Raw genomic sequence first — 23,350 nt, forward strand, 5'->3', positions numbered from 1 at the left:
GTATCATTAATTAATTCAAATACCGATTCATTTTATGTAAAATACATATATAATTATTTCACTATTTACATTTACATTTCATGATCCTGCATTGCAGTGATTCATGAATTACTTAAAACTGTCAAACTGACCCATCAAAGTCAGTGGGCGGGGCTAACGCGAATCTAGTCTGATCCATTGCTTTGGTCTGAAGTAGAGTAGGCCAACCTGGATAGAGACAATGGAGGATCTCCGTGAACTTTCCAGGGAGTTGGTTAGAGACATTTTAAACTTAGCAGAGGATGTAGAAGCAGGACCTGCTGACATTATCCGGAATTGATTTGTCTTGGCTTGATGCAGAGGGTAACCAATCAGGCGTTAGGTTCCGCCTACCAACTTTTGATGGGTCAGTTTGACAGTTTTAAGTAATTCAGGAAGCACTCCAACGCAGGACCATGAAATGTAAATGTAAATAGTGAAATTATTATATATGTATTTTACATAAAATGAATCGGTATTTGAATTAATTAATGACACATTTAATAACACATTTATGTATTTAATTCTAATTTTAATTAATTAATGACACATTTAAGTAATTATTTAATGGTGTATTTATTTATTTAATTGTGGCACTTTTAGTCCTCCATAGGATACATTTGTAAAATATCTAATAAACAGTGTTGGAAAAAGTACCCAATTGTCATACTTGAGTAAAATACTTGGTCTCCCGAGTGGCGCAGTGGTGTAAGGCATTGCATAGCAGTGCTAGCTGTGCCATTAGAGATCCTGGTTCGAATCCAGGCTCTGTCGTAGCCGGCCGCGACCGGGAGACCCATGGGGCGGCGCACAAGTCGTCCAGGGTAGGGGAGGGAATGGCCAGGGGGCGGCGCACAAGTCGTCCAGGGTAGGGGAGGGAATGGCCAGGGTTTGCAACGCCAGGGTTGTGGGTTCGATTCCCACGGGGGCCAAGTATGAAAAAGTAAAATAAAAAATGTATACACTCACTAACTGTAAGTTGCTCTGGATAAGAGCGTCTGCTAAAAGTAAAGATGCCTTAATAGAAAATGACTCAAGTGAAAGTCACCCAGCAAAATACTACTTGAGGAAATGTCTAAAAGTATTTGGTTTGAAATATACTTCAGTATTAAAGTAAGTATTCAGCCCCTTTGTTATGATAAGTTCAGGAGTAAACATTTGCTTAACAAGTCACACATATAATTGTATGTGTGGGATATAGAGAAGAGGTAGTAATTCAGAAATCATGTTAAATACTATTATTGCACACAAGAGTGAGTCCATGCAACTTATTATAAGGTCCCTCAGTCAAGCAGTGAATTTCAAACACAGATTCCACAAAGACCAGGGAGGGTAAAAAAAAAAAAAAAGCTGACATTGAATATCCCTTTGAGCAAGGTGAAGTCACTACAAAGATACAGGCGTCCTTCCTAACTCAGTTGCCGGAGAGGAAGGAAACCGCTCAGGGATTTCACCACGAGGCCAATGGTGACTTTAAAACTTATAGAGTTTAATGGCTGTGATAGGAGAAAACTGAGGATGGATCAACATTGTAGTTACTACACATTACTAACCTAAATGACAGAGTGAAAAGAAGGAAGCGCATACAGAATAAACATATTCCAAAACATGCATCTGTTTGCAATAAGGCACTAACGTAAAATGGCAAAGAATGTGGCAAAGAAATGAACATTTTGTCCTGAATACAAAGTGTTATGTTTGGGGCAAATCCAACACAACACATCCCTGAGTACTATCCATATTTTCAAGCATGGTGGTGGCTGCATTATGTTATGGGTATGCCTGTCAGGACTAGGGAGCTTTTTAGCATTAAAATAAACGGAATAGAGCTAAGCACAGGTAAAAAAAAAAAAACTGGTAAAAAACACAAGGCCAAATATACACTTGAGTTGCTTACCAAGATGACATTGAATGTTCCTGAGGGGCCTAGTTACAGTTTTTACTCAAACCGGCTTGAACTTGAAAATGGCTGTCTAGCAATGATCAACAACCAACTTGACAGAGCTTAACTAATTTTTAATAGAATTCTTCGCAAATATTGTACAATCCAGGTGTGCAAAGCCTTAGAGACTTACCCAGAAAGACTCAGCTGTAATCGCTGCCAAAGAAGATTGTAACATGTATTGTCTCAGGGGTGTGAATACTTATGTAAATGAGATATTTCTGTATTTTAATTTTCAATACATTTGCAAAAATGTCTAAAAACATGTTTTCACTTTGTCTTTATGGAGTATTGTGTGTAGATGGGTGAGAAAACAAATCAATTTAATCCATTTTGAATTCAGGCTGTAACACAACAAAATGTGGAATGAGTCAAGGGGTATGATTACTTTCTGAATGCTTGTATTAAATTAATTGAAGACTTCTCACTGAATATCTTTCTCAAATGTTAATATTTTAAATGATTTGATACATGATTGTAGCTAATACCATCAAAATTTGAGGGAAATCAATTGCGGATAATGTCATCATCAGAGGAGGCTGGTGGGAGAAGCTATAGGAGGATGGGCTCATTGTAATGGCTGGAATGGAGTAAATGGAACGGTATCAAACACATCAAACATATGGAAACCACATGTTTGACTCTGTTCCATTTATACCATTACAGTGAGCCCATCCTCCTGTATCTCCTCCCACCAGCCTCCTCTGGTCAACATTTATTTAAAGTATTTTTGTAATAATCCTCAGGAATAAATTGTCTGTGCAAACTGTGTCAAATGGGTGATGTGTACGCGGCAAGTGAAGTCAGACGCAGGACACAGAGAATCAGGATGACTACTTTACTGAGTGCAAACGCACAAACAAAAGTCTCCAAAACACTGGAGGGGAAAAACACCCTGTGCGTAATGAGGCGAAATAGCTAGGCCGAACATCAACGAGACAATACACAATAACACACAAAGGCCAAACGTAAAACAAGGGAACTTATATGCTACACAATCAACACTAATAAGCAACAGGTGTATAAACTAGACAACACAAGACAAACACCGAAAACATCGATCGGCAGTAGCTAGTACTCCGGGGACGAAGAACGCCGAAGCCTGCCCGAGCAAGGAGGAGGAGCAGCCTCGGCAGAATCCGTGACAAACTGACTATGTCGTCAATGGTGCAGACCATGGTGCTGCAGACCATGTATGGGCCTTGCCAGTAGATGATGCTAGAGGGTTAGAGGGTTAGAGGAATTCCATAAAAATAGCACAGAGTTTCCATTCTGTTTCTGACTCAGTCTGCATTCTTTCCTTCTACAGCACAGTGAATGACTGTCTGCCATCTGGAAGTGTGTCAGAAAACTTTGGCCAACTGCCTGTGTACAACACTGACCTCTCTGCCTCCTCTGTACTGTTTATTATTATGTCAGTCAGAGGTTTTTCACAGACTTACAGCTAGTTATGTCTGCCCAGTGCAAGGCAATAGGCATAATGGATAGCAGAGCTATTTTCCCAAGCTGGCACAATGATGAATAGTAAGTATTCAATCACTTTGCATGCTGTAATTCTATAGCAGCCTCTTACAAATGGAATATATTTATTTTCCCCTCCATAAAACATGCATGGCCACATTGTAGCCAACTGTTAGGTCATAGTCTGGCCACTGGACAGGGGATGGAGAAAGAGAGAGTGGAAGAGTGAGATAGAGAGGGAGAGAGATAGAGAAAAAGAGATAGGGAGGGGGGTGCTCCTGTGTGCTGTGCAGCAGCTGGTAGTCCATTGCTAACTACAGCGTGTATGTCACCCTCTCTATCGCTGTGTCCTCAGCCCTGACTTCCTGTCCGAGTGCACGTCTCTTACTCTATTTCAACATCTGTCTCTCGCCTTCGACTTTCAACACTTTACAGAGAGGAGCCAGGTAAGACACTTCTTTTATTCTGCTCTTAATTAATGGAATGCAAGGCCGCATCACAGGATATCTTGTTGTTTTAGGGTAGGGCTTTCCAACCCTGTTCTTGGAAAGCTACCATTCTGTAGGTTTTCATTCCAACCCTAATCGAGCGCACCTGACCTAATAATTAGCTGGTTGATACGATGAATCAAATTAGTTACAACTGGGGTTGGAGCAAAAATCTACAGGAAGGTAACTCTCCAGGAACAGGGTTGGAGAGCCCTGTTTTAGGGGAATTGTGGTGTGTGGGTGCATAGTACTGTAGCAGTATTAGTAGTACATAATAGTACACACAAGTAGTAGTAATATATGTAGTTGAGGTGACAGGGCCTTGTAAAAGCTTGCTTTGTTAAACCAATATGGAAGGGGTCTATATCAGCCACCATGGAGCTCTTTGATGTTATGAAGGGCACAACTCCAAGAGGTTTTAACCTTGTGTACCACCTGTCAACATAAACAGGTCTGTTTCTCTGGGTGTTGTTTGGTGGTTGTCATTAGTTACTAATTAAATCAACAGGGACAGGATTATGTCCGAAGTCTTGTGTCCAGCTAACTTGTCATTGGCATCGGAAAATACTAGCCTTATGTGCGACCTTTTCTCGAGTGTGTGTGTGTCTGTGTCCGTACGTCCCTGTGTGTATGTTTGTGTGTGCACGCGCATGTGTGTGTCTGTTGTCATGTGTCTGTTTCTAGAAATCCAATAGGATAAGATCATCAGATGGTTCACGAGGGGCTGAGAATGTGTGGTTTCCTCTGTCTGATATTCAGACTGACCTTGTATCTCTGGGGCTCTGATATCATGACCATGAGTCTCTGACATCACTACCATGGGTATCTGATACTATGGGGAAGAGAGCAGACCTGGGTTCAAATACTATTCGAAATCATTTCAAATACTTTATCTGGGCTTGATTGAACTTGCCTGGCGCAATGGAAAAAATAGGATAGTCGCAAAAGTGCAAACCCCATCCATCTGGCACTGCAGACAGACTACACCAAACACTAAATGTATCTGAAAGATTTCAAATAGTAATTGAACCCAGGTCTGGAAAGGAGTGGCACTCCACATTATAAGGATTTGTTTTAATTAAACTCTGTGGGGGTTAAAAGCCATTGTCAGGGGGTGGATCATTGGGAATCCTATAACGCAAAGAGGGTAATAAGTGAATGAGGCTTATTGGACAGAGTAAGCAATTGATATGCTTTAGAACAGGCACTGTACAGTACCCTTCCACATAAACAAGTTTGTGGATATCTGCCTATAGGCCTACTCTATGCATTGCAGGGAGAGCGTGATCACCATGTCACTGGTTCCCCTTGTGCCAAAATGTCTAGTAACATACACCTCGATGTTAGAGAGAGGGCAGCTTTCTGGGCATGGTGCACTGGTCACATGACAGCTGGCTAGTCACTGCATTTGTCACATGCTGAAGGCTATGTGACTTCTATTCCATGGCTCACTCTTCCAAGCTAAACAGTGTGGGAATTATGGGAAACGGGGTAGGGTTGTAAGAAATGAGTGGCTACTTACGTGACTTTGGGCTGTTGAGAATTTGTTTTGCCTGTAATGACAGTGACATGAGTTCCAGCTGTGTGGGGGCTGGTGCCAGCAGTGATGATTAGCATAAAATGACTAAACTATTACATAAGTGTGCTTCTTGTTGGGTGCACTGCAACACTAGGTCCAATTTCTAGATATTCTAGGTATTTAAAACGATTCCCCGTCCCAAACAGCTTGCACTCAGCTTTAGCCGACGGATATTTAATCCACGGTTTCTGCTGATGTGCCTCTCAGAGACAGTCCATCTCAAATCAAATCAAATCAAATTTTATTGGCCACATGCGCCGAATACAACAGGTGCAGACATTACAGTGAAATGCTTACTTACAGCCCTTAACCAACAGTGCATTTATTTTTAACAAAAAAATAAAAATAAAACAACAACAAAAAAAGTGTTGAGAAAAAAAGAGCAGAAGTAAAATAAAATAACAGTAGGGAGGCTATATATACAGGTGGGTACCGGTGCAGAGTCAATGTGCGGGGGTACCGGCTAGTTGAGGTAGTTGAAGTAATATGTACATGTGGGCAGAGTTAAAGTGACTATGCATAAATAATTAACAGAGTAGCAGCAGCGTAAAAGGATGGGGTGGGGGGGCAGTGCAAATAGTCCGGGTAGCCATGATTAGCTGTTCAGGAGTCTTATGGCTTGGGGGTAGAAGCTGTTGAGAAGTCTTTTGAACCTAGACTTGGCACTCCGGTACCGCTTGCCGTGCGGTAGCAGAGAGAACAGTCTATGACTAGGGTGGCTGGAGTCTTTGACAATTTTGAGGGCTTTCCTCTGACACCGCCTGGTATAGAGGTCCTGGATGGCAGGAAGCTTGGCCCCAGTGATGTACTGGGCCGTACGCACTACCCTCTGTAGTGCCTTGCGGTCGGAGGCCAAGCAGTTGCCATACCAGGCGGTGATGCAACCAGTCAGGATGCTCTCGATGGTGCAGCTGTATAATTTTTTGAGGATCTGAGGACCCATGCCAAATCTTTTCAGTCTCCTGAGGGGGAATAGGCTTTGTCGTGCCCTCTTCACGACTGTCTTGGTGTGTTTGGACCATGATAGTTTGTTGGTGATGTGGACACCAAGGAACTTGAAGCTCTCAACCTGTTCCACTACAGCCCCGTCGATGAGAATGGGGGCGTGCTCAGTCCTCTTTTTTTTCCTGTAGTCCACAATCATCTCCTTTGTCTTGGTCACGTTGAGGGAGAGGTTGTTGTCCTGGCACCACACGGCCAGGTCTCTGACCTCCTCCCTATAGGCTGTCTCATCGTTGTCGGTGATCAGGCCTACCACTGTTGTGTCGTCGGCAAACTTAATGATGGTGTTGGAGTCGTGCCTGGCCATGCAGTCATGGGTGAACAGGGAGTACAGGAGGGGACTGAGCACGCACCCCTGAGGGGCCCCCGTGTTGAGGATCAGTGTGGCAGATGTGTTGTTACCTACCCTTACCACTTGGGAGCGGCCTGTCAGGAAGTCCAGGATCCAGTTGCAGAGGGAGGTGTTTAGTCCCAGGATCCTTAGCTTAGTGATGAGCTTTGAGGGCACTATGGTGTTGAATGCTGAGCTGTAGTCAATGAATAGCATTCTCACGTAGGTGTTCCTCTTGTCCAGGTGGGAAAGGACAAACACTCAGGACAAACACACAATGCGTTCTATGACTGTGCAGAGGAACACAAGTAGAATGGTGCAAGTGGATGAGCTGTTTGATCCTTCAATGTTGATCAAACCAGGAAATATTTATTGTACACATGGATAAAGGTGACAGATATAAATGTCCTCTGTCACTGTGGTTCTATGCTTTTTCATTATGAAATAAACGGCTCTGACTTGATCTCAGAGTTTTGACTCTGTGCCTGGCATAGGACTACATGTGATAAAAGGCCACGTGCATGCATAATGATTAATCAGGGTCACTCAATGATGGACAGATGTATTTCATCTCAACATACAAGGAATGAACAAATAAATAGAGTGGAATTTGAATGGAAAGGATGGACTGAAAGACAAGGGGACAATGAGAGGATAAAGAGTGCTGACACACAGTGCTCTGTAGGGGAAGGGTTGTACAAATTGTCCACTCTGAAATGGGGGGTGGGGTTGATAAGTATTTTCTGCATGCAGGCCTGAGACATGGTGCAAGGGGTGAGGGGCTGCAGGAAGCTTTTACTGTGGGATTTCTGGCAGACGTGTGTGTTTGGGTGACTATTTCTCTACCTCTAACGTTTTGTTCAAGTGCAATGCGTTGTGTCCTCTGTTTTAGTAAGTGTGTGTGAGACGTTTTCAACTTGACAACTTCCACACGTCCTGGGTTTCTAACATCACTTCTCCTCTATATCCCCCCTCTCGACTACGCATCACATCATGTGAAACCTCTGAAATGGCTTCCGCTCCTGGCTGACATGGAGATACATATATAGAGCCTATACATAGTCAGATATGTGAGAGCCAGGCTATACATAGAAAAAAATGCTGCAACACGGAGCAGAGGGTGTTACTTTTTCCACACAGAACTTGATCAGTTCACGTCACTGAAGGACATCTTCTAATATATTGGTTAAAATTTTCCAGGGACAACAGCTATGAGATATCCTAGTCCCAGATCGGTTTGTGCTCTTGCCAACTCCATTGCTGCCATTTTCAAGCCAAACAATTCCATAAGTAGTTGGCAAGAGAGCAGAAACAGACTGGCACCCAGGCTAGCTATGAGATTCTGTGTCATAAAAACACACAATCAATCTAACAACTATGAAGTAGTTATAAGGGATTTATATTCAACTCAATATAGTTGATTTATTTATTGTTGATTTTAGGAATTTACTTTATTTGTTGAACCATATTATCCTATATGTTTTCATGTTAATAGTTGGTTGTCTGTTGTTTCTCTCCAGTGGCCAGTCTTCAGTCTGGAGGGCAAGGTCCCAGCAGTGTCCAGAGGGGAGGACAGTGGTGAGGTCAGTTCCCTGTCTGGAGAGCAGATGCCTGATTGGCTGGGCCCCGCCACGCTGCAGCTGAGCCAGGGAGACAGTGTTGGGTCTGGCCCCTGGCAGACAGAGAGCAGTCTGGCAGAGTCCTGGTCCACAGTGGGAGACATGATGGACCCCGAGGACACGAAGAGCGTTGACAGCTGTGACGGAGTGGTCCACCTAGCTGAGGAGCGCAGCGAGAACCACTCCTCTATCTCTGACATGGTCCACCTAGAGCGGGAGGAAGAGGAGGAGATGCTGGTGGAAGAGGAGGAGGACGGGAGCCTGGGGGAAGAGGAGGAGCTACAAGCTAGTGCGATGAGTGTGCTGGGGAGAGAAGGAGAGCTGGCTGAGGAGCTGGGCACCCAGGAATTAATACCTTCATCTGAGGTGTCAGCTGACCACCAAGAGACTATGGATTTAATTATGTCTGTGGCTGAGGAGCTATTTGTCCAGGAGGAGCCTGCTGAAGTATCCCACGCCACCACCGCCTCTATGCCCATGCCAGTTTGGAAACTAGAGCCTCCCTCTGCCTCCTCTACTCCTGTCCCCTCAATACCTACACTAGCTGAGTTACATTCAGAGCTCCAATACTCTATGCAGGAGCAGCTCCACCCTCCCCCGGTCCTAGGACCAGGAGCACCACAGCCACCAGACGAGAGCCAAACTAACAGCCAGCCAGAGTCGTCGGTCTCGCTCCCCGCTGCCCAGGAGACACAGGAAATCCCACCAGTGACGCAGGAGGTTCCGCCAGAGAAGACAGAGGCTGAGCCTGTTACATCGCTCCCTGCCACTGAGCTACCTGTGCTGCTGTGTGGGGGCGCTGCTATGGTGGCTATTGTGGGAGTGTTGGCTTATGGGGCTGTGGCCTACTGCAGAAAGTAGCAAACCCCTATCCTGTCCCAGCAGCCACATAACCCAGGTCTTTTCAAATCTACTCTAAACTATTCCACCAAGTACATACTGGATTTTACACAATGTGTTTCTTTGCATCTATGTAGTATTATGAAGGTTGGTTGCATTTTCTATCTATTTCCTGTGCTACCTCAGTTCACGTAAGAGCTCAGGAGATTTGGAAGAGCAAGAATTTTTGTTTCTCTGTATATTCACAGGAAATTACACTTTTAAAGTATTTTAAAAATCAGATCTTTGTTTGTTGTTTATTTTTTGTCCCTGTCAATGCACTATAAAACAACACACACACACACACACACACACACACACACACACACACACACACACACACACACACACACACACACACACATTAATTATGACTATAGTTGAGCCACTTCAAGGGGTATTGTATAATGGCTTGTTCTGTGTCACTGTGGGCAAACTCACAAAGTGACGTTTGTTTTTGATCAAATGTATTAGTGGATATTAATCTGTATAGTGACTCAGCTGCAAATCAGCAAAGGGCCAAAGCTTATGTAGCAGGTGTGGATTTCTGGGGTTACAGTAACCACCCTGCACTGCCCCCTGTTGCTCAGTTTGCTGTAATACAGAACAACAGCTGCCATTTGTCTACATACCTTAGAGAAGGAATTCCTGTTCAAAATGGCAAATCAATATAGGTCTACTGCAAGCCCTAGAGAATTGAATGCACTTAGATTGTGCTCTGTGCTCCAATATTTTCCTCCATTGGCCAGTGTGGGGGAAATAGATTTGATAAGCAAATGCCCCTTTGCCATTTTTATTCCTTGTGAAACACACAATGGTTACTCAGCAAACATTCCCAACCTTAATTCTCGCTCTGTTATAAAAAATTATAAATGTTAACACTTTCTATGAAGTACATATGTATACCGCTTTTTCTTTGAATTGAAGGGTTGACTAAATTAGATGTATTATTATAATTTTCCACAAGGTATGATGTCAGTCTTTACCACTTCCTAGTGGCCGTGTGGAACAGTTTTTCCTATTGTGGATATAATTATAAGTGACTCATATTCACATTTCCATGTCCATGGATCCACTAGCTAAAACTTCAAATGGAAAAAGTATAAATTAAGTTATTAATTTCATTTGAAATTATATCTAAAACAATCTCATAGATGTACATAATTATTTTTTCTATAGAGTACCTGTGATTAAATTGTCTCTATGCTTATTGAACCACAAGCCAAAGTTGATCTAAACTGTTAACATTGACTGTCTCAATTTAACATTTGTTCACTTCATTCCGTTAATTGAAACCAGTGGCATGCACAGTTACTTTGATATACACAAGCTCACAGAACGTGACCACCGAGTCCTGTAGCGCACAGCGTGTAAAAATAGTCTGTCCTCAGTTGCAACACTCACTACTGAGTTCCAAACTGCCTCTGGAAGCAACGTCAGCACAAAAACTGTTTGTCGGGAGCTTCATAAAATGGGTTTCCATGGTCGAGCTGCTGCACACAAGCCTAAGATCATCATGCCGATGCCAAGCGTCGGCTGGAGGGGTGTAAAGCTCGCCGCCATTGGACTCTGGAGCTGTGGAAACGCGTTCTCTGGAGTTGAATCAAGCTTCACCATCTGGCAGTCCGACGGACGAATCTGGGTTTGGCGGATGCCAGGAGAACGCTACCTGCCCCAATGCATAGTGCCAACTGTAAAGTTTGGTGGAGGAATAATGGTCTGGGGCTGTTTTTCATGGTTTGGCTAGGCCCCTTAGTTTCAGTGAAGGGAAGGCCCTTTCCTGTTTCAGCATGACAATGCCCCCGTGCACATGTCGAGATTGGTGTGGAAGAACTTGACTGGCCTGCACAGGGCCCTGACCTCAACTCCATCGAACACCTTTGGGATGAATTGGAACGCCGACTGCGATCCAGGCCTAATCGTCCAACATCAGTGCCCGCCCTCACTAATGCTCTTGTGGCTGAATGGAAGCAAATCCCCGCAGCAAGTTTTCAACATCTAGTGGAAAACCTTCCCAGAAGAGTGGAGGCTGTTATAGCAGCAAAGGGGGGACCAACTCCATATTAATGCCCATGATTTTGGAATGAGATATTCAACAAGCAGGTGTCCACATACTTTTGGTCATGTAGTGTATATGCCCTGACCATGTGGCCTCACAAACTTTATTCCACTGATCTAATCTGTGTCAGTGGCTTTGGTACTTCTTGATTTTCATTGAGTGCCAGTAAATAAAGAAGTTGAATAGGTGTCGACTGTGTTGCGGTTACACTGCCCTTCCATCATTGGTGTTGATATAAATAGACCTTTTGAATAGGGCCTGCAGAGAAGGGGAAGGAGAATGCTTCTTTGTTTGAAGAGATAAAGTGCACTCATGGCTGTTTTATGATTAAATGTAAACACCTTGGCACCGACACACTCGTATGCACCCACGCATGCACAGACCACTCTCAGGCAACTATTTCAACATCATTCTTCCTGCTGTGGGTTAATTGTTAGAACTATAGCTGTGATGTTGTAATCAAAACATGTACTTGATCACAATTGTATTTATTGAACTGCATTGTTGGTTAAGGGCTTGAACACTAAGCATTTCACGGTAAGGTCTATACCTGTTGTATTCGGCGCATGTGACAAATACAATTGGATTTGATTTGAATCTACAAATACATTTAGGAAAACGTGGGAGTCAAGGGAGTCTGTATTATTGGTTGCATGGTTGTTGTTGTTGATTTATAGTTTACATTTGACAGAAGTTTGACCATGTTAATGTTTACAATGGAAGGAAAGCTAGAGGGGGAGAACGTTTAGGTACTGTGGTTTCTAGCCTTCGAGCAATCCTAGTCACAGAGAGGAAACATCACACAAGCACACACACGCTGACACACACCCACACATCCACATCTATACGCACACATGCACCCACCACACACACAGTATGCAGTAAGTTAAAAACGTATTTTCAATACAAAAACTGGCTAGTTATATAAATTCATGGTCTAATTCAGTGAGTGTAGACAGCGGTTTTACAGTATATACCATTGGATAGGGATAGATATAATCTGTGCATCTTTATTGCATTGTGTCCATAATCTTTTAATCTACCCATCCAGGCAAGATCACCGCTGTATTCACACTCAGCGAACCTGAAAGGGGAACTTCAGGAGTCAGTCAGTTGATATTTAAAACGTATGTTGGCAGCATGTAATAAATGAACTTCTCAAAAATCCCTTGTTTATTTGGAGAGGGAGGAGTTGGGATTTGCGGACAAGACAAATACTTAAACTTGAACTATTAATCATCAACGATAGCTTTTATGACTCAGGTCAGAAGTCTGAGCCATAATGCACAGACCAGTTCCACAGTTCCAGTCAAGCAACACATATATCTATGTATTAAAATTAGTGATAGCTGTACAACATACGGTTGTAACATTGACCATATGGTATGGCCCACATTGAGTTACTGAAATATGTATTAATTACATTAATCATCTCAAAAAGGTTCAATATATGTAATCAACTCACAGCAAGTTATAGTTACAGTACTTATGTATTGTATTTTTTTGTAAATCATCACCTAGTTTGTTTAATGCTTTGAAGTTTTGAGGGTGAAAATTAAATCAACAATTGCTGTTAAAAATATAGTGACTGTGGTGAGTAAATTAGCAATCCCTAGTGGTTCAGAGGGTGCAATCATGTTACACAAGGTTTTAACATAGGTGCAGACGATTCCATCATAAGAATTAGGGAAGTATGGTTTTTAATCATCTACTTTTCAATCTCCTACTGAAATCAACACTCACCATGTACACCTTACTGTGTTTGTCTTAGGCATACAGTATTATCCATTACATTGCTACAGACCCCCCTCAGCCCTCAGCTGTGCCCTGGACACCATATGTGAATTGATGCCCCCCATCTATCCTCAGAGTTCGTACTGCTTGGTGACCTAAACTGGGATATGCTTAACACCCCGTCCATCCTACAATCCAAACTAAATGCCCTCAATCTCACACAAATTATCAAGGAACCTACCAGGTACAACCCTAAATCCGTAAACATGGGCACCCTCATAGATATCATCCTGACTAACTTACCCTCTAAATACACCTCCGCTATCTTCAACCAGGATCTCAGCGATCATTGCCTTATTGCCTGCGTCCGTAACGGGTCTGTGGTCAAACGACCACCCCTCATCACTGTCAAACGCTCTCTAAAACTCTTTAGTGAGCAGGCCTTCCTAATTGACCTGGCCCAGGTATCCTGGATGGATATCGATCTCATTCTGTCAGTAGAGGATGCCTGGTTGTTCTTTAAAAGTGCTTTCCTCTCAATCTTAAATAAGCATGCCCCATTCAAAAACTTGACTGCCCTTGACCAGCACAAAAACATCCTGGGGGCGTACTGTATTAGCATCGAATAGCCCCCGCGATATGCAACTTTTCAGGGAAGTTAGGAACCAATATACACAAGCAGTTAGGAAAGCAAAGGCTAGCTTTTTCAAACAGAAATTTGCATCCTGTAACACTAACTCCAAAAAAATTTGGGACACTGTAAAGTCCATGGAGAATAAGAGCACCTTCTCCCAGCTGCCCACTGCACTGAGGCTAGGAAAGACTATCACCACCGATAAATCTACAATAATCGAGAATTTCAACAAGCATTTTGCTACGGCTGGCCATGCTTTCCACCTGGCTACCACTACCCCGGCCACCAGCTCTGCACCCTCCGCTGTAACTTGCCCATGCCCCCCCCCCCCCGCTTCTCCTTCACACAAATTCAGACAGCTGATGTTCTGAAAGAGCTGCAAAATCTGGACCCCTACAAATCATCTGGGCTAGACAATCTGGACCCTTTCTTTCTAAAATTAGCAGCCGAAATTGTCGCAACCCCTATTACTAGCCTGTTCAACCTCTCTTTCGTAACGTCTGAGATCCCCAGAGATTGGAAAGCTGCCGCGGTCATCCCCCTCTTCAAAGGGGGTGACACTCTAGATCCAAACTGTTACAGACCTATATCCATCCTGCCCTGCCTTTCGAAAGTTTTTGAAAGTCAAGTTAACAAACAGATCACTGACCATTTCGAATCCCACCGTACCTTCTCTGCTATGCAATCCGGTTTCCGAGCTGGTCATGGGTGCACCTCAGCCACGCTCAAGGTCCTAAACGATATTATAACCGCGATTGATAATAGACAGTACTGTGCAGCCGTCTTCATCGACCTGGCCAAGGCTTTCGACTCTGTCAACCACCGCATTCTTATTGGCAGACTAAATAGCCTTGGTTTCTCAAATGACTGCCTCGCCTGGTTCACCAACTACTTCTCAGATAGAGTTCAATGTGTCAAATCGGAGGGCCTGTTGTCTGGACCTATGGCAGTCTCTATGGGGGTGCCACAGGGTTCAATTCGACTCTTTTCTCTGTGTATATCAATGATGTCGCTCTTGCTGCTGGTGACTCTCAGATCCACTTCTACGCAGACGACACCATTTTGTATACATCTGGCCCTTATTGGACACTGTGTTAACAAACCTCCAAACGAGCTTCAATGCCATACAACACTCCTTCCGTAGCCTCCAACTGCTCTTAAACACTAGTAAAACTAAATGCATGCTCTTCAATCGAACGCTGCTGGCACCCGCCCACCCGACTAGAATCACTACTCTCGGCGGGTCTGACCTAGAGCATGTGGACAACTACAAATACCTAGGTGTCTGGTTAGACTGTAAACTATCCTTCCAGACTCACAGTAAGCATCTCCAATCCAAAGTTAAATCTAGAATTGGCTTCCTATTTAGCAAGAAAGCCTCCTTCACTCATGCTGCCAAACATGCCCTCGTTAAACTGACTATCCTACCGATCCTTGACTTCGGCGATGTCATTTACAAAATATTCTCCAACACTCTACTCAGCGAATTGGGTGTAGTCTATCACAGTGCCATCCGTTTTGTCACCAAAGCCCCATATACAGTGGGGAAAAAAGTATTTAGTCAGCCACCAATTGTGCAAGTTCTCCCACTTAAAAAGATGAGAGAGGCCTGTAATTTTCATCATAGGTACACGTCAACTATGACAGACAAAATGAGAAAACAAAAGTTTCTCAATACTTTGTTATATACCCTTTGTTGGCAATGACACAGGTCAAACGTTTTCTGTAAGTCTTCACAAGGTTTTCACACACTGTTGCTGGTATTTTGGCCCATTCCTCCATGCAGATCTCCTCTAGAGCAGTGATGTTTTGGGGCTGTCGCTGGGCAACACGGACTTTCAACTCCCTCCAAAGATTTTCTATGGGGTTGAGATCTGGAGACTGGCTAGGCCACTCCAGGACCTTGAAATGCTTCTTACGAAGCCAATCCTTTGTTGCCCGGGTGGTGTGTTTGGGATCATTGTCATGCTGAAAGACCCAGCCACGTTTCATCTTCAATGCCCTTGCTGATGGAAGGAGGTTTTCACTCAAAATATCACGATACATGGCCCCATTCATTCTTTCCTTTACACGGATCAGTCATCCTGGTCCCTTTGCAGAAAAACAGCCCCAAAGCATGATGTTTCCACCCCCATGCTTCACAGTAGGTATGGTGTTCTTTGGATGCAACTCAGCATTCTTTGTCCTCCAAACACGACAAGTTTAGTTTTTACCAAAAAGTTATATTTTGGTTTCATCTGACCATATGACATTCTCCCAATCCTCTTCTGGATCATCCAAATGCACTCTAGCAAACTTCAGACAGGCCTGGACATGTACTGGCTTAAGCAGGGGGACACGTCTGGCACTGCAGGATTTGAGTCCCTGGCGGCGTAGTGTGTTACTGATGGTAGGCTTTGTTACTTTGGTCCCAGCTCTCTGCAGGTCATTCACTAGGTCCCCCCGTGTGGTTCTGGGATTTTTGCTCACCGTTCTTGTGATCATTTTGACCCCACGGGGTGAGAACTTGCGTGGAGCCCCAGATCGAGGGAGATTATCAGTGGTCTTGTATGTCTTCCATTTCCTAATAATTGCTCCCACAGTTGATTTCTTCAAACCAAGCTGCTTACCTATTGCAGATTCAGTCTTCCCAGCCTGGTGCAGGTCTACAATTTTGTTTCTGGTGTCCTTTGACAGCTCTTTGGTCTTGGCCATAGTGGAGTTTGGAGTGTGACTGTTTGAGGTTGTGGACAGGTGTCTTTTATACTGATAACAAGTTCAAACAGGTGCCATTAATACAGGTAACGAGTGGAGGACAGAGGAGCCTCTTAAAGAAGAAGTTACAGGTCTGTGAGAGCCAGAAGTCTTGCTTGTTTGTAGGTGACCAAATACTTATTTTCCACCATAATTTGCAAATAAATTCATAAAAAATCCTACAATGTGATTTTCAGGATTTTTTTTTCTCAATTTGTCTGTCATGTCATAGTTGACGTGTACCTATGATGAAAATTACAGGCCTCTGTCATCTTTTTAAGTGGGAGAACTTGCACAATTGGTGGCTGACTAAATACTTTTTTCCCCCACTGTACTACCCACCACTGTGACCTGTACGCTCTTGTTGGCTGGTCCTCACTACATATTCGTCGCCAAACCCACTGGCTCCAGGTCATCTATAAATCACTGCTAGGCAAATCCCCGCCTTATCTTAGCTCATTGGTCACCATAGCAACACCCACCCATAGTATGCGCTCCAGCAGGTATATCTCACTGGTCATCCCCAAAGCCAACACCTCCTTTGGCCGCCATTCCTTCCAGTTCTCTGCTGCCAATGACTGGAACGAACTGCAAAAATCTCTGAAGCTGGAGACTCTTATCTCCCTCACTAACTTTAAGCATCAGTTGTCAGAGCACCTTACCGATCACTGCACCTGTACACAGCCCATCTGAAATTAGCCCACCCAACTACCTCATCCCCATATTGTTATTTATTTTGCTAATTTGCACCCCAGTATCTCTATTTGCACATCATCTCTTGCACATCTATCATTCCAGTGTTAATACTAAATTGTAATTATTTTGCACTATGGCCTATTTATTGCCTTACCTCCATAACTTGCTACATTTGCACACACTGTATATATATTTTCTGTTGTATTTTTGACTTTATGTTTTGTTTTACCCCATATGTAACTCTGTGTTGTTGTTTTTTATCGCACTGCTTTGCTTTATCTTGGCCAGGTCGCAGTTGTAAATGAGAACTTGTTCTCAACTGGCTTACCTGGTTAAATAAAGGTGAAATAAAAATAAATAAAATAAACAAGTCAGGATAAATCAGTAACATTGTATCAATTCTAAGACCAACACATTGCTAATCTACTGAAATACAGAGAAACTATTTACCAGACACGATGCAACACTTTTCATTACTTTTGATAGGTCAGGAGCCATCCCCAGTGTGTCCATAATAACTTACTATGGAAAAAGGCTAAATGGGCTAAAGGCTATATGGAGTTTATACTCAGGCTTTAGAATGGAAAACAAATTAGTTTTTTTAATCATTTGATGTCAATGACGGCAGTATGGTTACAGATACAGTGCCTATGGAAAATATACACACCCCTTGGATTTTCTTCACATTTTATTATGTTACAAAGTGGGATTAAAATTGATTTAGTTGTAATTTTTTGTCAACAATCTACACAAAATACTCTGTAATGTCAAAGTGGAAGAAAAATGTGAATATTCTTTACAGGTGAATGAAAAATAAAACACCAATATACCTTTATTAGATAAGTATTCACCCCCCTGAGTCAATACATGTTAGAAACACCTCTGGCAGCGATTACAGCTTTGAGTCTTTCTGGGTAAGTCTCATAAGAGCTTTGCACACCTTTACTGTGCAATATTCTGCCATTATTCTTTAAAAAATTTCCCCAAACATAAGGCTTTGCATTTAGGCCAAAAGTGTATTCCTTTGCTGTGTTTTTTTTGCAGTATTACTTTAGTGCCTTGTTGCATACAGGATGCATATTCTGTATATTTTTATTATTATTTTCACTTTGTCGTTTAGGTAAGTATTGTGGAGTCACTACAATGTTGTTTCTCACAGCCATTGAACTCTGTAGCTGTTTTAAAATCATCAATGGCCTCATGGTGACATCCCTAAGCAGTTTCCTTCCTGTCCTGCAGCTCAGTTCAGAAGGACGACTGCATCTTTGAAGTGTCTGGGTGGTGTAATACATCATCCACAGCTTAATTATTAACTTGACCATGCTTAAAGATATATTCAATGTCTGATTTGTTATTGTTACCCATCTACTAATCACTGCCCTTCTTTATGAGGCTTTCGAAAGGCTCCCTGGTCTTTGTAGTTGAATCTGTGCTTGAAATTCAATTATTGACTAAGGGACAGATGTAGTATGTATGGGGGACAGAGGAACGGGTAGTCATTCAAAAATCATATCAACACCTATTATTTCACATATAGTGAGCCCATGTAACTTATTCTGTGATTTGTTAAACCAAATGTCTGAATTCATTTAGGTTTGCCGAAACAAAGGGGGTGAAAACTTAGGCAACGACTATATTTTAGTTATTAAATTTGTATTAATTTGAAAAGAATTGTACATTTTTCTTTTCACTTTGACATTATGGAGTATTTTGCAATTAAATCTATTTCAATCCCACTTTGTAACGCAACAAAAAGTGAAAAAAAGTTAAAGGGGGTGTAGACTTTCTATAGGCTCTGTAAGTGTTAGCCATATCAGACAATAGACTTAAAACACTGAAGATATAATGCAAATTATATAGAAAGAAAATCCTACATGGAAATTTCCCCCAGCAGTTCAAAGCTCAGATTTCAATTTACAGCAAAGTCTATATTTATTGAAAAGCATTTATGATAAGATAATATGTATGTTGATAAATATCAAGCCAGAAATGCACATTAGAATGCTATTGAAAGATATTCCAGGATAAATGAAGTCATAAGAGAGGTTATTGTTGTTCATGTGATCTGATCTAGTGATTGTGGGAGGTGTATCTGATCTGCTCTTCCAAAAAGAGAAGTATTGTCAACCACGAGTTGACGTTGACACATTTAAATCAACCAATCTCTTTATCTGACACCAAAAGGTGAATATTGGGGGCTTACACCACTATATATTTACCTGCACAAGTATATCCATCTCACACAGACAGTGATCAGACACTACTCGCCTTGTCTGACGTTTACGCTCAAACATACAAAATGGTGAGTCGTGATGAATTGAAGATCAATTTTGTTTTATTTGAAATACATTTCATGTTGTTTTAGAATAAGCCATTTATTCCTATTCATTCTGTAGCTTAACTTTTCTCTGATTTTATGACATTGTAGTTGATTGCATGTTATTGATGTTTTCCTAGAGCTCCCTGGATAATGACATCAACCAGCACTTCCAGGATGCAATTGATGTGATTCAATGGCACTCTGACAATCCGTATTGTGATACAGGTATACTTACACTCCAACACTCATGCCAGAAAACTAGATTTAAATCTGAATGCTAACAATCACCATCATTATATTAGGCACAGACATTATTGTTAATACTTTTTTTGTATTGAGCATGTCAGGAAAATTATTCTATACGTTTTAGTCTCCTTGGTTCTGGCAGTGAAGACTGTATTGAATGAATATCTTTTTCTCCCTCCACTTAGAGTACAAGTACTTTGAGCCTCCAATGCGACCGAGCATAATGTGCTCCTACCCCATCACACACCCGTCTGATGTGCCAGGCCCATATGACTGGAATGAGCAAACGGTGAGTGTACAGAACAAGTGGTTCTATTTTACCAGTATAGTACTATTGACTGACTTCTCCAAGTTTGCACTACTGTGATGTGTGGTTACAGTACATGTATGTGTCATGTGGATGTGACTCACCTGGCCAGTCTCTCTCTCCTCGTCTTGCCAGTCATGGCCTCATGTTGTTCCTGACGACTCACTGGGTCCATCTGGAACCGTGGAGTACCCCCAGTTCTACTCCATCGCACCGCCACCGAGGAACGGCAAAGGTGAGCAGAGTTTGGCCATCAGTGATGAGCGATGACAATGTCTGTAAGAGGTGTGAGAGAGTACAACTACAAATGCTAGAATTGAACATGTTTCTAATACGTTAGTATTCTATTACTTCAGATTTTTGATTGCCAAGTATCAAATTGACATCATTACAACTGAATTTCTGTCTGTTTAGAATTGTATTATTTCTAAAGTCAACCTTTTAATATCATCAGGTCGCAAGAAGATGCGTCTTTATGAGTACCTGCATGAGTCTCTGGGCGATCCCAACATGGCTGACTCCATCCAGTGGACAGACCGTGGCAGCAGCACCTTCCACTTCATCTCCAAGAACAAAGAGAAGTTGGCCGAGTGCTGGGGCAAGCGCAAGGGCAACCGCAAGACAATGACCTATCAGAAGATGGCAAGGGCGCTGCGCAACTACAGCCGAACGGGCGAGATCGTAAAGGTGCGCCGCAAACTCACCTACCAGTTCAACCCGTTGATCATCCAGAGGCTTGGGGGCATCAGTCACGTCATTCCCCCAGCCGGGCACCCCGGGGCTGGTCACCCTGGGCGGGAGGTGCTCCTCCACCAGCAGCATGCCCCAGCTGAACAGGTCTACTATGGCTGTGCTTCTGCACCTGACTGGCACAGCTGGTATGGACATTACTCCCTCCAGGGAGACTGTGATCTTGCCACAAGCTTCACTTCATCCACAGTCACCAAGATGTGAACTCCGGTAATGTCACTGTGGAAAATAACAGAGGTTAATAGCTGCTTTAGCTAGCTGTCAATTCATACTGCTACTCCTACATACTTTTGTGGGGGCCTACAACTTTGCAGACATTGTGTTATGTGTGTCAGGAAACGTAACAGTCATGGTAAAGAAAATGTAAAAATGTTTTCCCTTCATTAGTCAGCACCTTATGTAGTTTAAAATAAAATGTAATGACCAATGATCAGGTATTGTGATCATTGAATATGTAAATAATGAAAATATATTAACTTTTTTAATCTATGAGAACTGTCAACCAGTTATAAGCATTTGGTGTGAGTACTGTACATATAAAGGGAAAAAACTACAAGGTTGGTTTCAAATATGAACATTTATTACTGCATGTCATTTTGTAAATAATGAATTGAAATCCTTTGTATCTCGCGCACATTGATGTATTAAAAAAAATATTTGTTTTATAATTTGTGTTCGTACTGTGTATACTGTTTTATTTTAGGCAATTCATTATTCAACACTGCATCAACACTGACTTCATAACTGACTTCATAACTGACTTCAACACTGACTTCCTAACTGACTTCATAACTGTGCCATTCTTGCTTACCTAACAATGGTGAAAGTGTCATGAGGTCCAACAAATGTCCCATCCTTGTTGTGTCCTAGGAAAAAAACTGGCAAAAAAATGAGAAAACCATGAACTTTGTTGAATGAGCCAAATATGTCTGCTTGTGCAACGGCAATAACAACACTGTCTACCCCTCACTCACAATTCCCCATCAATCCATACTCTTTAAGACATGAACACAAGGTGTATCGCTTTCCCAAAAAGCCAACCATGGTGATAAGTGGTGTTTTCCTGTCAAGAGAGCCCATGGCTGCTCTTATCTTGCACAGCGGAGAGGATGTGGTCAGTCCTGGGAGACAGTGCTGCTCTGGTGGTGGGCTTTGTGGGGTGGTGGTCATTGTTCCTGTGGTGAAGGTTTACTACGGTAGCCTAGTTGTGGTGGGTAGTGCAAGCCAGGCGATAAGCAAGGCAGCCCCAACTGGCTGTCATGTTGCAGAGGCATAATAAAAGGCTGGGTGTCACACAGTGCCTCCATGCATTTCATCTAACACACAACTCTGTGAAAAACCTGGGATCAGGACCTGTGACTGCAGCAATCTACGTGCATCCGACAATGATGGTAAATATGAGACCGTTATAAGCTTAAGGATAGACTGCACAGTGATGTATTTTGTCATCACACACACAAAAAACACGGGCGCATTGCTTTACAGAACGCTCCCAACAAACGGAACTGTATGTGTGAGTCTGCTGTACAATTTGAATCGGTTATCTTTGTCAGAATTCTTTCGAAGATAACCAGACAGATCTGGAGGTGATTTTGGACTTTCTGGAGGAACACTACAGACAGGGCACTGGAGGAGATGGTGAAGAAAAAGGTTATTCTCTATTAGTGTTATGAATCATACAAATAAATTGACTATTGTATATTTTTAATGCCACCTCTTGTTTTACACTATTGCAGTGGGAGGTGTCTGTGCTTTGCCTACCCCAGTGACCATGGAAGGAAACTTTGGTGAAACTTGTTGTGATCACTGGTGCCATGAGGAAACGGTACGCATACAATGATATAAGCCTCCCCATGATGCGTAAGTCAGCCTGTCATAGACAGCACTTTGATCTGTGAAAGATACACAGTATAGGGCTATAGTTCATTGGGTGATGTTTTGCTTGTCTCAATCATACAACTCAGTTAGTTAAACCAACTTGGTTTAAAATGTGTTTTTCAGGCTATGCAATCACACGGTGGCTACCCAACAACACTACTGGACCAAAACACCACTACACCGCCTGAGAAAGGGACAGACCACACATTGTCACATACTATGCCAGCAAGGCCAGCGCCCACACACCACACTGGACCTGCTGAGAGAGGCAAGTTCCCTTTTTGTGGTTAGTAGATACTGCCACTGGAGCTCATGCTGCCCTGAGGGACCAATACCTAAAGAGACCTGCCTTTAACTGTAAAGGACAATGGTCCCATACACCGCTTATCTCTGTACGTTTTACATACATATCAAATTAGCTAAATGTTTACAACTCTACCACTGAGCTGCGCCAACACCATCACAGCTGGGCATCTCACAAAGGGATTTTTATTATCAATTATAAGGGGATATTGTTAACCGCTCCGCTCTATCTTATCATTGTTACTGTGGTTACAGGTAGAAAGGTGCGTCTGTTTCACTTCTTGTTTGAGATGCTGGAGAACCTTGGCATGGCCCACTGCGTTTCCTGGGTGCCAGCGGCAGCAGATGGAGTGTTCCGCTTCTCTTCCCGG

At 42.7% G+C, this 23,350-nt stretch overlaps 2 protein-coding genes across 2 annotated transcripts; both read left to right on the plus strand.

Annotated features, from left to right (window-relative positions):
- Positions 1–3,115: 3,115 nt before the first annotated feature.
- Positions 3,116–9,426, plus strand: LOC311129259 (uncharacterized protein; the record flags this gene model as incomplete). The annotated part of the gene is made up of 3 exons (XM_084161552.1): positions 3,116–3,153; positions 3,777–3,867; positions 8,342–9,426. The coding sequence occupies 3 exons, from the start codon at positions 3,116–3,118 to the stop codon at positions 9,299–9,301; spliced, it is 1,089 nt and encodes a 362-aa protein (XP_084017678.1). The 3' UTR covers positions 9,302–9,426.
- A 9,995-nt stretch (positions 9,427–19,421) lies between these two features.
- Positions 19,422–21,463, plus strand: LOC311129501 (transcription factor Spi-C-like). The gene is made up of 5 exons (XM_084161798.1): positions 19,422–19,477; positions 19,633–19,720; positions 19,927–20,030; positions 20,184–20,283; positions 20,503–21,463. Exons 1-5 carry the CDS (start codon positions 19,475–19,477, stop codon positions 21,000–21,002), a joined length of 795 nt encoding a protein of 264 aa, XP_084017924.1. The 5' UTR covers positions 19,422–19,474; the 3' UTR covers positions 21,003–21,463.
- Positions 21,464–23,350: the final 1,887 nt, after the last annotated feature.

Source organism: Coregonus lavaretus (assembly GCF_964263955.1).
Source record: "Coregonus lavaretus genome assembly, chromosome: 5".
NCBI classification, from domain to species: domain Eukaryota; kingdom Metazoa; phylum Chordata; class Actinopteri; order Salmoniformes; family Salmonidae; genus Coregonus; species Coregonus lavaretus.

Bases quoted from the DNA above. Each gene is read 5' to 3' on its own strand.
- LOC311129501 (XM_084161798.1), top strand. The intron at 19,721-19,926 runs GTATACTTACAC...CCCTCCACTTAG, and splicing joins CAATCCGTATTGTGATACAG to AGTACAAGTACTTTGAGCCT. The intron at 20,284-20,502 runs GTGAGCAGAGTT...TAATATCATCAG, and splicing joins GCCACCGAGGAACGGCAAAG to GTCGCAAGAAGATGCGTCTT.